General features: G+C 34.8%; 1 protein-coding gene across 1 annotated transcript in view; it reads left to right on the top strand.

Moving 5' to 3' along the window:
* BAZ2B (bromodomain adjacent to zinc finger domain 2B) overlaps positions 1-14,776 on the top strand; it is a 240,788-nt gene that overhangs the window by 99,799 nt on the left and 126,213 nt on the right. The window contains exons 9-11 of the mRNA XM_042781069.1: positions 2,819-2,879; positions 4,152-4,260; positions 4,510-4,611. Of these exons, the coding sequence (XP_042637003.1) occupies positions 2,819-2,879; positions 4,152-4,260; positions 4,510-4,611 (272 nt within the window). The remainder of the gene's footprint in view (positions 1-2,818; positions 2,880-4,151; positions 4,261-4,509; positions 4,612-14,776) is intronic.

Genomic DNA, 14,776 nt, shown 5'->3' with positions numbered 1-14,776 from the left:
CAAGATAGCTTAAATTTAAAGTACAAAGGAGAAAGGCATGTTATACAAGTTTGTGAATTTGTTATGGGCCAGCCAGCCACACATCCCACTATAAATTTTCTAGTAGCCAATATGAATAGGAAAATATAGTTGTACAATCTAAAGTGTCTGTAATGTAAAAACAGACTACTTGTTCAAGGTTAAGAACAGCTTTTCCTGGTAAGATTTTTTTCCCTTGGGTTCCCATAAATATAACTTTTTATGATAAATAATGAATATCAATACTGATAACTCATAAACTTTTTAATTGTGAACCCTAATGTAAGCGGAAAGCATCACACCAAACACAATTCCACAAAAGCTGTTGTTGGGAGCCGTTAGGATACAGTGCATGTATCAGCTCTACACTTATGCTTAATCCAGAAACAGATTTTACATATCTGGAGGAGTGAGTGCATTGTACGTTCTTTAGTTAATCTTCCTTAAAATTTGTATGGTGGTATGTGGTGTGAATCTTAGCCCAGAAGCTCAAATGTACAAGAAAGATTTTATTTCTGTTAAATTCGTTTTCAGCTGACATCTGCATCCCACTATGATGTCAGGTAACTTTATCTCAATTTCCCCTTCCAGGGAATCTGGAATGGTTGTGATTCCAGAAAAGAGGGGGAAAGGCCTATAGTGTCTAATGTGTTACAAGACTACTATGAAGCAAGCTTTGGAAGTTGGGGATCATTCTTGTCCCACCACTGGGGGACATGCTGCCACTGCCTTCCTCTCTAGAGTACACATAAGTAATTTCTTCATGTGTGTGTCTACAGAAAGCATACTTCATTAAACTGCCTGCCCAGCAGTCCCTACCCAGCCCTCTCCCGTTTCCTCAAGGAAGTACAAAGCCTTGCTCTTGGTTTGAAATTGAGAAAGGGTTTGGGATGAGAGGCCTGCATAGATAGAACAAGCTTAAATTAGCAAACCACTCTACTATCCTACCGTAATTGTTTCTGTAGGCCTAGTCTTTCATGAAGTCTGGGAAACCTCATGAAGTCTTCCACCTGTATAGAAAAACTACAGCCACAGAAGCCAAGAATCTCTCCAGAAAATTGTTTTCTTTAACTTTAAAGTCCAGAAGAAAGGGTAATGGTGACACCAGACTTCTCTTCCTCACACTGAGCTTAGTATACTTCTTAAACCATTGGTGCTTGTTAGGTTGAGTCATCAGTTCTGTCTCTGTATACCTCAGTTTCTCCATTAAACTAAAAGTGTTTTTGAAGCCATTAAGCAGAACTTATCATGAGAACATGTCATGTTAGAAGAACTGTTAATGATTAGAGTGAGTAAAACTGATAGTTTTAAGGAAGAATTTTGAGAATTTATAGTTTCAATACATTGTACTCTAGTACCGTATGGTAGTAGTTTTTACACTTACTCTTGGGGAAAGTTGCTCATTTGAGTTCTCAGTCACAGATGCTTGTTCCTGAGCTATTCCATTTAGATACAAACTACAAACCATTGGTGATTTTCTAGTTATAATATGCAATACTTCTTTTACTTCCCAGAATCAGATAGTAATTCAGAATCAGATACGGAAGGATCAGAAGAAGAAGATGATGATGAGAAAGACCAAGATGAATCAGATAGTGATACTGAAGGAGAGAAAACTTCCATGACACTGAATAAAACTGCTCCATCTGTCAAAAGCCCTTCCATCAGCCTCGCAGCCCACTCAACACCTCGTAACCTCCACGTAGCAAAAGTCCCAGGCTCTGCTCCTGCTGCCTTAGGTTCTGAACCCCAGTCACCTGCTTTTCCGGGCACACCTTCTTCTGCACTTACTTCAAGTCCGCATTCTGGTACTTACACCTTATTTTTATTATTGTAAAATAGTATTCAACTTATAGCAAGAATCTTTAGACAATGTCAGGAGATGATCTTGTTGGAATCAAGTGTTATATCTAGATTTTAGGTTGGCTGTGAAAACTCAGCATGTACTTTTACTGTGTGTGCTTCCAATTTAAGAACCTGATTGATGACAGCTGTCAATTTTGACTACTTACCTGCATTTGTGTTTAGTTTGTGCTTCTACAGTACAGAAGTTTATTACAGATATTTGGACTTTTATATAACATATGCCATGTCTTTCTTTCTTTCTTTTTTTTTTTTTTTTTCCTATTTGACCTTTCATAAACTTCTGGAGATCTTCATGAAAAGTTTCTACATTTAATATTCTAAAATACTTTCTGTTCATATTCCATAGCTATGGAAAGAAAGATACATATAGTAAAATACTACGTAACTGTTTCCTACATTTCATTGTCTTTTTGGTAATTTCTACATTAGTCTACTACTAATATAAGATGCATGTGTTTGTATTTTTAAAATTGATCATTATCTATGATAAATTTTGCAAATAATCATAATCTTACCTTTGTACTCTAGATTAATTAAAACAGTTGTTTTGGCTGTGGATATATATGGACATAGAAGGAGAAACTCACATTTTCAGAGAAACAACTATTAGCAAATTTTCTGAAACATCTACCTACTATTTCCCTCCTGCTTCTGTAACCATTTCTTTAATAACTATGTTAAAGAGGAGAAAAAAGTTACATATTTTTACATTGGATTGCATTTTCTTTACAGAGAGGCTAATTCTGTCATTGATACAAAATAAAAAGAAAGCCTCTCTGCCTTATACCTGTTCCGTTGAAAACCACTTAAAAATAATGTGCAAGTTGTAGAAATAAACTAGATAATCCAAGTCACTAAAATATTATTTTAAAAGAAAATGGCTAAACTACCCTGAAAATTGTCATCTGTATTAACTGGTTGAATTTTCTTGAAGGCAATTCCAAAAGAAGAAGAGTAACAGATGAACGTGAACTACGTATTCCCTTGGAATATGGGTATGTAAAATAAGGTTTCTCTTTTTTGTTTTCCCTCTGTATGTTTATGCATGTTTGATACATACTGGATTTCTTATTCTCTACTATTAATAAAGAAGTAAATATACTGCATAGTATTTATTAGCATGGAAGAAAAAAACTCATTGCCATGGACTCAAATATGACTCACAGTGACCTCTCCTTTGGTTTCTGAGGTGGTATCACTGCGGAAGTAGATTGACCAGTCTTCCTTCCAATGAGTGGCTGAGCAAAAGGCACAGAAGTTGATAATAATGGATAACTGAAATTAAAGCTAACTGCTGTGCAGAGGTATGGCAGAGGTGGTATGGGCTCATGCAGCAAGGTGGAATTTGACTGAAAAATAACCAAGAGCAAATTATTTGGCAAAGGGCAGGAATACAGTTAAGAAGTTTGTTTTTGAAGATAAAATTAAAGGACAGTAAAAGCCACTGCAGACAAAACTGAAGGAATCAAGCAGAGTTTGGTTAAAAGGATTTTATTGGAACTGACAGGTTTAGACCTGGAAGTACATGAGCCCCAAAGAACAGTGAGCCACTCTTCTCACTTGAAGTTTTGCAGATATAAAAAATTACTACACATTGACTCATGTTACTGAATATTTCTGAGTACCCAAAGTAATACTAGGTATGATTTTTAAAATGTCATGGTGTTCAGTATTTTTAAATTGAATCATTTTTAATAAATGATTCACTAAAAGTAAAAATAATTTCAGTGGTAAATATTTGTGGGTTGTATGATTATGGGGGAGCTCTGGTAGCATAGTGCCTAAGGCACTTGACTGCTCACCAGAAGGCTGGCGGTTCAAACCCACCAGCCACTCCTCGGAAGGAAGGTTGGGCAATTCTACTTCCGTAGTGATACTGCCTCGGAAACCCAAGGAGGGGTCGCTATGAGTCGGGGGCCAACTCGACGGCAAACAATAACAACAACAACAACAACATGATTATGGGAGCTCTGGTGGCACAGTGCCTAAGGCATTTGACTACTAACCAGAAGGCTGGCCGTTCAAACCTACCAGCCATTCCTCAGAAGGAAGACTGAGCAATCTACTTCTGCCCCAAAAGTCCAAGGAGAGGTCACTATGAGTCGGATTCGACTTGATGGCAGTGAGTTTATGATTATGGGATTATTTTTCTTTTCTTTATGTTTTTCTTATTTTCTAAAGAGCATATATACTTGAATTTTCTTTTCTTTCTTTTTAAGCCTTACTAAGATTAAGTGTGTCATAACCCTCATTTCTGTTATGTGTAGCTGGCAAAGAGAGACAAGAATAAGAAACTTTGGAGGGCGCATTCAAGGAGAAGTGGCATATTATGCTCCATGTGGAAAGAAACTTAGACAGTACCCTGAAGTAATAAAGGTACATACTTTTTCACCAAATAATATACATTTGGTAACTCTCGAGCATGCTTATGGAAAAAAAAATGTGCACTCCTTCCTCAGATAAAGTCTTGTATGGGACTAATATACTTTTACCTAGATTGCGCTTCTGTAAATCTTTAGCCCCTTGATAGAATGTCCAAAACGTTAGTGTCCTGAAGATAGCTATACATCAAAGCTGGGTTGTAATTATTAAAACCTGAAGTGGAAAAATATGTGATTTTTTCAGTATCTCAGCAGAAATGGAATAATGGATATCTCAAGGGACAATTTCAGCTTCAGTGCAAAAATAAGAGTGGGTGACTTCTATGAAGCCAGAGATGGACCGCAGGTATCCACTTTTTAAACAGTACAGTCTTTGAACCAAAAAGTAGTACCTTAACTTCAATGAAGTAAATTTCACTACACTCTGAAGCATTGCATTTTGTTAGTTATTCGTGAAGCTATACATATAACTTTATGGTAGATACTCACTAAGGCCTCCATTTACTATGTTTCAGTAACAAGGAAATTTTACATAATAGATATCCTTGTCATTTTTCAAGTAAACTTTTTTCCTGCTAATTAATTCTATCAATGATTTTACAATTTATACAGGTATAAAAATATCTGATCATTCATTTCATGTGAAATACAGGAAAACATTAGTTCCCTAAAAGGTAAAGTAGGAAAATCATGTTATTTTAAGTCAGTCCAAAAGATCTTAGTTTTTGAAGGACCTTGGCCATTTGATTATGGCATGGTCTGTGATGCATTATTCAAAAGTTTGGTAATTTTTTTGTTCCTTAAAGTTTAGAGAAATAAAATTTCTACTTTTTGCAGAAATTGAGTTTTTCAACATAATTATAAGTTTCTAAACTTATCACCATAGCTCCTCTTAAACTAGACATTGTGGGCTAAGTACACAATCTCACAAGTCAGCACAAAGAACCCACCACAAAGACCTCATTTCCTGTATATTTCCTTTGATGTTTTCCCTTTGTTATTAACTTGTATTCAGCTTGTCATGGTTGTGTGCCATAAAGTTGACTCCAACTCATGTGAGCTACCAAACTTGTTGCCACTGAGTTGATCCTGACCCTACAGGACAGTGAAACTGGCCCATAGAATTTCCAAGGCTGCGATTCTTTAGCAGATTGTCACCTCTTCCTCCCGTGGAGCAACAAGTGCTTTAATCACTGTGCCACCGGTGCTCCCTGCAGACTCATACTGTGTATTATTATTCCTCCTAGCTTTGCTGTAGGTATGCATGTTTTGCTAACCATGCCCTCCTCCAATGGATTTCCCTGAGAGTTGCTGTAAAAAAAAAATTAGCATAGTGTGTTTACAAAAATACCTCAAGAGGAGGGCATGGTTGGCAAAACAGTTTAACACCTTGTGTTAAAATATAGTAATGCCCATTTTCCTTCAATTTCTTTATCTGCCAAATAAATACAATAATAATTACACTTCCTGTCTCATAGGATTATAATGGAGTTAAAATGAGATTATATTTATAAAATTGTTTCAGAAAGGTTAAAATACTCAGCCAACTCAAGTTAATGTTTTCTCTTTTTTTGATTCAACTTTTCCCTTTCTCCTCTTTCACTCATTATCTTCAAAAAAGAAATTCTTCCTGGCAGTTGGTATTTTCTACTGTGAACAGGCAAGCTTTTCCATCATATTTTACCCTCTAATTTTAAGGGTATAAAAATGGAACAGGCCTTCCTCATTCTGCAAGAGGTATTATCCTGAGAATGCAGAAGATTAAGAGAATTTCCAAAGGTTACACAGCCTCAACGAGGCAGATGCGTAGCTAGAACCCAAAATTTCTGACAGTGTTTTTCTGCATGCATCATAAACCCTGTATTTTCCATTGTTGTTCATGATTTTTTTAAAGAACAAGTTATGTCCAAATCCACCTGTCTTTTTACAGGTAGTACTAAAATGCCACAATGTATTTATGTGGGGTTTAAATTTTTATGGAAATATATTCTAGTATACTTCTTTTTTTCTTTTTCTTTTCTAAATTAGGGGAAAAAATGACTCAGATTAAAGCTGTCACCAAATAAATTCTCAGAATTGTAATGAAACACTGTATTTTATATACTCCATGTATACTGCATCAACTTTATAATTTAAATTATAATCATTAAAAGGCAATAATATTTTATTTAAAAATTCTTTTCATTTTTAATCTTCTAGTTCCTATTATCACACCCTTACTTTCTTATTTATGCCAAAGATATCTTTATTTTTGTGAGTTCAATAAACTTTTGTTCTGAGAGGAAAGCTAATTGGTGTTCAGTTCATAAAGGATTTTTAGCTTTAGATCAGTGGTAATTACACTTAATCTATAAAGCCTCATGAGGCAAAGCAGAAAGTTCTTTGACATCCATTCACTTTCTATTAAACATAATCAGGTCCCCCTCCAAAAAAAAAAATGCATATTGTTTTGTTTGGAAATCAATTCTAACCAAAGAAATAGGATGAATCACTAAAACTAGTATATGTTAAGCTGCCAACATGCAGCTTATACTAAAGAACAATATTAGCAATTTTCAGAGCACTTGATGACAATGAGTTTGGTTTGAAATTTTTTTAATTCTCATTTTAAAAATTAGTGAATTGGATTTATTTCAGGATGCTTTTAGGAACTAACAGGTAAAGGTAAGTATTCTAAGAAAATATTTTCATTAGTTAAAAATGCATGTAGTTTATGGCCTTATGTGTATCTATATATTATGAGTAATATGTATAAGCACATAGTTAATTAGAAATGTGTGTAGTTGTATAAGAATTTTCTGTGAGAATGAGTAAAGACTATTCCTGTTAGAGTTAACTGTGATGTGTAATTATTTTGATTGGCATTAATTTTGTGGAATAGGTAAAATACAGTTTGGGACAAAGATACTATTACCATGCAGTGGTGATTCTTGTATGTTTATAGTATGTCTGCCTTTATACAAATTCTATAAATGGTATGATAGCTATATATTAAAAAACCAAACTATTCAAACTTCTGTATTAAAAGACTGGAAGAAAATGTATAAATATTTTAATAATGGATATAATGGTTGGGGAAAGGATCTTTGTTTTCTTTCTACTTTCTTGTATTTTTCACATTTTCTTCATAATTTGTTTGTAGTACTTACATAGAAAACAACTCCCATGTAATTCAATAAAGCTAAACATTCAGAGTTTTCCAAATGCATGAAAATTGTACAAAATGATTTTAAATGTTACAACTACAGTATTCCAAGCTACATATATCTACCTTTGGTGGTGGATAGCAAATGAGATTCATTAGTATTCATAATCACTCCTCTAATAAAACATTTGACTTGGAAAATGTAATTTTTCCATCCTATTTTATTTAAGGCATTTTAAAAATTTACATTGATATTTAAATGCTATACCTTTTTAAAAAAAAAAAAAAATTGTGATTTGGTGATAATTTACTGAGCAAATTCATTTTCCATACATAAAGCTATACATTTTTAAGATAAAAATTTGGAGTTAATTTCTTGTCAGATATCTACAATGGAAAATCATAGTTATTCTGCATAAGCTAATCATTTTGACTAAAGATATTTCTAAGCTTGAGATAATGATTATATGTATATTTACTAATAGCAAACATTTGTTGAAAACATTGAATAAATTTGTATAATATAATCAAATGAGAGGTGTGAGTGTTCACATTTATTGAAATTTAGGTAAATTTATTATTAACTAAAAGACAATAACCTAATTATTGTCTTTAAAATAAGAAATAAAGAAAAGCCCGTAATTCAAGTAAATATACAAGGTTGACAAAAGAAGTAGAAAACAGCTCTCAATATATTTATTATCTTTTTATTTACTTCAGTCTACAAATGTGGTAAAAGATCATTTGTAGAATCAGCTACCTGTCAGCATCTATCAGTAGTTAAATATCTAACACCTCCTACCAGCTTCTGTGAAAGCCATGATTTTAGAGGTGATAAACTGGTGGTGTAGTGCCCAGGCGTTTGACTGTTAACCAGAGGCTATCGGTTCAAACTCACCAGCCACTCCTCGGAAGGAAGATTGGCAATCTACTTCTGTAGAGGTACCGCCTCACAAAGCCAAGGAGGAGTCACTATGAGTCAAATCAACTCGATGGCAATAAGTTTATTTTAAACTACCTGGAACTATAATACTCTTTATATGCTTATGCTATACTAGCTGTCTTCCTTCTAATTAATTCCTCTTAATCTATTTTAGCCAGCAAAACCCCTTTGAAAAGGGTATCAAACTTCTGCTTCACCACACTGTAAGAACTTGGTGAACCCAATGTTTGTCATTATTTTCATTTTGTTTTGTTTTTGATTGGTGAGAATAATAGAAAGTAAGGTTGAACTAGGAATAATTTTTATAATTTGTTGTTAGGCATCATTGAACTGATTGGGACTCCTGGCAGTCCCATGTAATGCAGTAGAGTTGGCCCTTAGGGTTTTCTTGGTTATAATCTTTTTGGGAGCAGGTCTCTAGGTCTTTTCTCCCACAGAGCTGCTTGGGTGAGTTCAAACTGCCAAGCATTCAGTTAGTCACTAAGTGCTTAACCTATGTGCCACCAGGGCTCCTTCTATAAGTATAGAATAGAGTAAATTTTATTTATGTAGGCAGGATATTTGGGTAAAAGATATTTGCATTTTTCTTAGGATTTTAGATAATTAAGTATATAACAATCTACTTTGAAAGGCATTCCTTGTGAACTGTAGAGAACAGGACATTGAAGTGTAAATATTAAGTTTTTTTTTTTCTTTAGGAAGTCCACAAGGATTTCAGTATTCATTATCTACTACTTTCAGGCCAAAAATGCAAAGAAAAAGAGACTAAGAAAGGAAAAATTAAAAGTGACTCTGAAAATGTTGCTTTTCTCTGAGATTTTTATTTTTAAAAAGATACTCCTCCTTTTAATGGCATAAGGACATGACAAAACTGAAATATTTATTGTTATTGAGAAGCTTTTTTCTTAGTCATTTATTCAATAAATATTCACAAATATTTGTGAAAAATATTTAATGTGCCTGGCATCATTTTCTTTTATTTATTTTTTCAAATAAGTTTTCTGTAAAGGCATTTTCTATGAAGAAAATTTTTAACAGATTTCACTACAGAAATGAAAATGAAAGTCTAACTGAGGGAAAACTGGTGTTAATAGGGAAACTGAAGACTACAAAAGAAGCAGAAATTATCACTGGCTTACAAAACTTAGTGTCTAGGGAGGGTAAAATACTAGGCACAGTGCTGCCCAACTCAAATAAAGGTTTTGTTAGTAAAGAATAAGAGGAGATTTGACAATAAGGCAGGCAACAGTCAGTCTCAGGTACAATTATAATGCCAGTAATTATTTCAAATAAGTGAAGAACAAAAGATTGAGAGTCAACAACCAGAGTTCTAATTCAACTCTGCTGTTAACTGTCACACCTAATGCAACCTATCTCTTGACACATACGGACTCTGAGAACATAAACCATCGGACCAGAAACCTATAACTCTGGAAATTTATGTCACTAATGTACCAGGTAAGATTTTTGGTGGCTAGGCAAGGCCTATACTAGGTGGCCAACAATATGAATTATAGTATAGAGCTCAAAAGGTATTAAATGCGTAATTCTTGAGATGGTAGCCTCGTATGAATAACCACAAAGCATAGTCAGCATTGTACCGTACCTTATTTTTCTCAGCTGCTTTTAATAGGTTTCTTCCCCCATATCTCTCCCCAACCTTCCTACTAGGATTGGCATTATTACTCTTTCAAAGTATCATATCCAGTATATGATAGTGTAGCCAGATCAAGTGGGTCCCTGCCTGTGAACTGTAAAACCAGGAGACAGGATGTACCAGGTTTTGATGAAAGATAAAGTAATTTTATTTACCCAGCTCTAGGTAAGGAACTGGTGGAAATCTCCCTCAGATCTTACTCCCCAAGTAGGGGTTAGCTTACAGCTTTTATGGGCCTTCAGAAAGGGAAAGTTATACATATTCATAAAAATTCCAGGTATTTGGGCATGAACTGTCGGGAGACTGCCTAAAGTTTCCTTGGCCTTGGTTTAAAGGGGACAGTCCATTTTTAATGCAGTGCCCTTGCTCGCCAGATGAATTACATCAACTTCCTGTCATCAGCTGATCAGGGCTTAGGCCTGAGAGGGAGATGCTGGTTCCCCGGCAACCTTGTTCCGTTTTTTCCCAATGTGCACATCCACAGGCCAAAACTGGTCTGAGCTGGTTGCCACTCCAACCTTGGTTTGCTGAAGGGTCTGGTATTTACCTGCAAGATAAACTAACAAAGCAGTTTAGCAAAGCAGCATGGAAGACACTAGGTAGAAACCAGAAACCTGCTGTGATGGTTCAAGATGTTTGCCCCAGCTTGGCTAGATAAAAAACAGAAACAACTTCAAAAGTAAGAACTTATATAGTAGCTTCAGAATCCCTAATGCTGGTAAGTTTATAGTATGTCAATCTTTCACTACCTACTTTGGGACCATAAAGTTAATAAAAGTAGACATAATACTAAACTATGGAATAGGTATAAAGAAGTTCAATAAAATTCTAATTTTTTCTCATAGTATCAACTTCAATGTTTTTCTTAAAATATAGAATACCAAATTCTGTTCAAAATATCTTATGCCCTAAGCATCCTATGTAATTTTGAAAAACTGAGATCTACTTATGTAGGTATGAATTCCCTCATCTGAAATATGAAATAAATACATTGGGAAGTCTTCAGGATCACTTCCCTTTGACTTATGACATATTTTAAAAGTTTTATATAAATGAATTATTAGGAAATAAAGGATTCTGAAAGTACTGTTTCAAAGGGAAAGAGCGTAAAAATCAACTGTTCCAAAGTTAATCTATAGTTAAATTTACTAAACATCATTTAGCCAAGAATCAACTTGGTGAATGATTAATTCACTGAATGACTAATAGGGCTACAGTGATCAGAAGGAATACCTTAATCTAGGTTTAAAACATTCACCACAGCTATTTTACTGACAGAGGTAAGGACTGAGGTAGATAAAGGTCCAATACAGAAAAACATGAGTAAGGGAAAATCCATCCATTCACATATATAATATTTACCACTTGAGAAGTACTGAGATCTCAAATATTAACATGGGAAATTGACATTTATTATTGGTTGTCATGGGTTAAGTTGTATCCCCCCAAAATATGGGTGAAATTGGCTGGGTCATGATTCTCAGTGGTTTGAAAGTTACATGATTATGTAATGTGGCAGTTATGCAATGATGTAATCATCCTACTGTGATCTGGTGTGATCAGCCAAATCTAAGGGTAAGATTAGGTATCATGCGATACTCTTAGTCAGGTCACAGCCCTGATCCCTGATATAAGGGGAATTTCCCTTGGGAGTGGCCTGCATCACTTTTTATCTTAAAAGGAGAAAGAAACTAACAGAGAGAGGGACCTACTACTACCAAGAAAGAAGAGCTGGGAGCAGAGTAATTCCTTTGGACCCAGGGTACCTGCGCTGGGAAACTCCTAAACCTATGGAAAGATTGATGATAAAACACTTGCCCCATTGCTAACAGAGAGAAAGCCTTCCCCTATATCCAGCAGCCTGAATTTGGACTCCTAGCCTTCTAAACTGTGAGAGAATAAGTTTCTGGTTTTTAAAGCCATCTACTTGTGGTATTTCTGTTACAGCAGCACTAGATGACTAAGATAGTGGCTATTGCCAAAAACCCATTGCCAGATACATAGTCAATCTTGATTCATAGTAACCCTATAGGACAGAATAGAACCACTCTGGGGTTCCAAGGCTGTATCTTCACAAGAGCATGCTGCGCACATCTTTCTGCTGTGGAGTAGCTGATAAATTTAAACTGCTGACTTCTCAGTTAGCAGCTGAGTATTCAACTACTGCACCACCAGGGCTTCTTCATTTAGTGGCACATGACTGCAAATCCATAGTAAAATTGCTGCAGCAAAGTCTTGGTGATACTCAAACTTAAAAATAAATAAATCATCAGTAATTTGGCAAATAGATAATTCAGTGAATTGACTTTTGGTGGACTAGTTTACTTCATTTACTTACATAGTGCTTATTCTAGTTACCTAGTGCTGCTCTGACAAGAATATACCACACATGGGATGGCCTTAATTAACATGAGTTTATTCTTACAATTTGGAGGCTTTAAGTCCAAGTTCAAAGTGTCAAGCTCTAGGGGCTGGGTGAAAGCCCCTCAGCCTTGGGCTTCAGCTCTGCTTCCAGCTCCCGGCCCACTGAAGCTAGAGGCTTTTCTTTACTCAGCTCCTGGCTGGTAAGGCTGCCAAGCCCAAGGTTGTCAAGTAAAAAGGCACAGTCCCGATGTTACCAAACCACACAGTAGGCCATTAATTTAAGTCCATTTTAAGCCCCAGGTCAGCAGAGCATGGCAGGCTGCTGAACAATGACACGGCTACATGCAGGGTTCAAGGTGGGTGCCATAAGCTAGAGACCATTCCCAAAGCTTTTTGTTAAATACGGGAAGCAGACCACATACCCAAAGCAGCTACTCAGGTGCTCCCAGTAGATTCCACCATGGAGTTGATTACCAGTCTCATCATGGGGAATACTACATTCAGCTACCCAGCCACTCAACCAGGCCCAGCCAAGTTGACACACAAACTGAACTACCACACTGCTTTTTCCAAAATAAATAATATGTTTACAGATATTTAAAATCAAACAATATGGGAGCAACATAATAAACACAAGTTAGTACATAAAAGTGAAGCATATGAGGCTTGAGAGCCCATCCCATGAAAACCTAAACATGCTGCTGGTAAACCACAAATTGACTCTAGTTTCCAGTTAATTAAATAATTCATTATCTACAAGATAAGATGAAGGCAGGTCAATTGATTATGAAGTGTTCAACTATACTTTGGAGTATCATTTATTAAGAATAACAGAAATGTTGAAATTAATTAAATCTCATAATAGATTTTTTTTGCTCTTGAATTTCTGAATAAAGAAAACATTGTAAAATTATTTTATTTGAAATAGATCTTTTCTTTAAATCTATTTACTTCTTAAATCATAAGAAATTGAGGGAGTAAATTGACTTGCAGTTTTCTCAAGTATTCTATAATTCTATCTTTCAAGTCTGTTCAGAAAGAAACCTCACTTCCATTTCCCTTTTCCATGTTGCTTAGAGATTACTCCAAACCTTCACTATGTTTCTGGTTTCCATTCACTCTTTTCTCCTTCACACCTAGGCTGTCGTCAATTCCAGTAAATCTGTTTTCAAAAATATCTTCCTTTTCAGCTCTAATTTCAGACCCTCATTGTTTCTTATGTAGACAGGTTTGTTTTTTTTTTTTTCACTCCAGATCCTCATTGTTTCTTATATGGATAGTTGAAAATTTCCTGTTTACATTAATTGCTTTTTTACATTCATTACCAACCACCTCAGGTGTGGTCCTTGAACCACATGGATTAAAATAGCTTGAGTCAAGAGCCTATGAAAAATATTGGTTTTTTAGGGGATAGGACTCTTTTGTTCACCTTTAGATAATGTCATACATGCCTTGCTCAGAATAAGTGCCTCAGAAAATGTTTAAGTAGTAGAAGTTTTTATGTTTGTAATGATTATTACAGTCCTTCAGTGTATTTTCAGTTATCTCATTTACTTACCTCAATTGTTTTGTTCAATCTTCTAAAATAAAATCGAAATCCTTTTCTTCTTTAAAATGTTTATAGAAATGAATGTTAGTGGCTAAAAGTATAAATTAGTAACCCTTGAAAGTAAAACTATATAGGTATAATAGACATAATTTGTAACTATCTCCATCATGTTGATCATCTATTTTAATTTTATCCATATTTTTAAAAGTCTAGTCAAGAAAGATTAATTTTAGGGAACACTTAATATCTTAAGCCTTAAAAATTAAGAAAAAGCCATTAATAAATTAACTCTCCTTTGATATATATTTTTGATTGACACCACAGCAAATAGTATATGAATCAAGTATATAAATTGTATTTGCTTTTCCTGAAAAAGAGTTTATTGAGAAAATAATTACTTTATTTTCCATAATCCCTTTAAAACCAAAATTCTTTTGCCTACTTCATAAATTAAAGCTGTAATAAAAGCTTCAGATTTTCCTAACAATCTTTTCCTTATTTTCTATAATCAAAAGTAAGAAGACATTATATGTAACCCAATGTATGCAATTCCCTTAGAAAGTATTTATTTTCTAAATGTCAAGGGCAAAAATGTAAATGATTATGTCACTATTTGTCTAGTAAGTTTTGAGCACCAATAGTTCTCGTCCTTTTTTGACACAGGTATATGTTCCTAGCACAATGAGGAAAAAAAAAAAAAACTGTATCTGGGTAAAAGAAGTTGATGTTGTTGTTGTTGTTGTTAAGTGCCGTCGAGTCATTTCCGACTCATAGCGACCCCATGCACAGCAGAACGAAACACTGCCCGATCCCGCGCCAGCCCCACAATCCCTGCTATACTTGAGCCCATCAT

This window comes from Orycteropus afer, unplaced genomic scaffold (assembly GCF_000298275.1).
Source record: "Orycteropus afer afer isolate SDZICR_OR568_19922 unplaced genomic scaffold, OryAfe1.0 scaffold00084, whole genome shotgun sequence".
Classification (NCBI taxonomy): domain Eukaryota; kingdom Metazoa; phylum Chordata; class Mammalia; order Tubulidentata; family Orycteropodidae; genus Orycteropus; species Orycteropus afer.
This window is presented reverse-complemented; position numbering and strand designations above follow the sequence as displayed.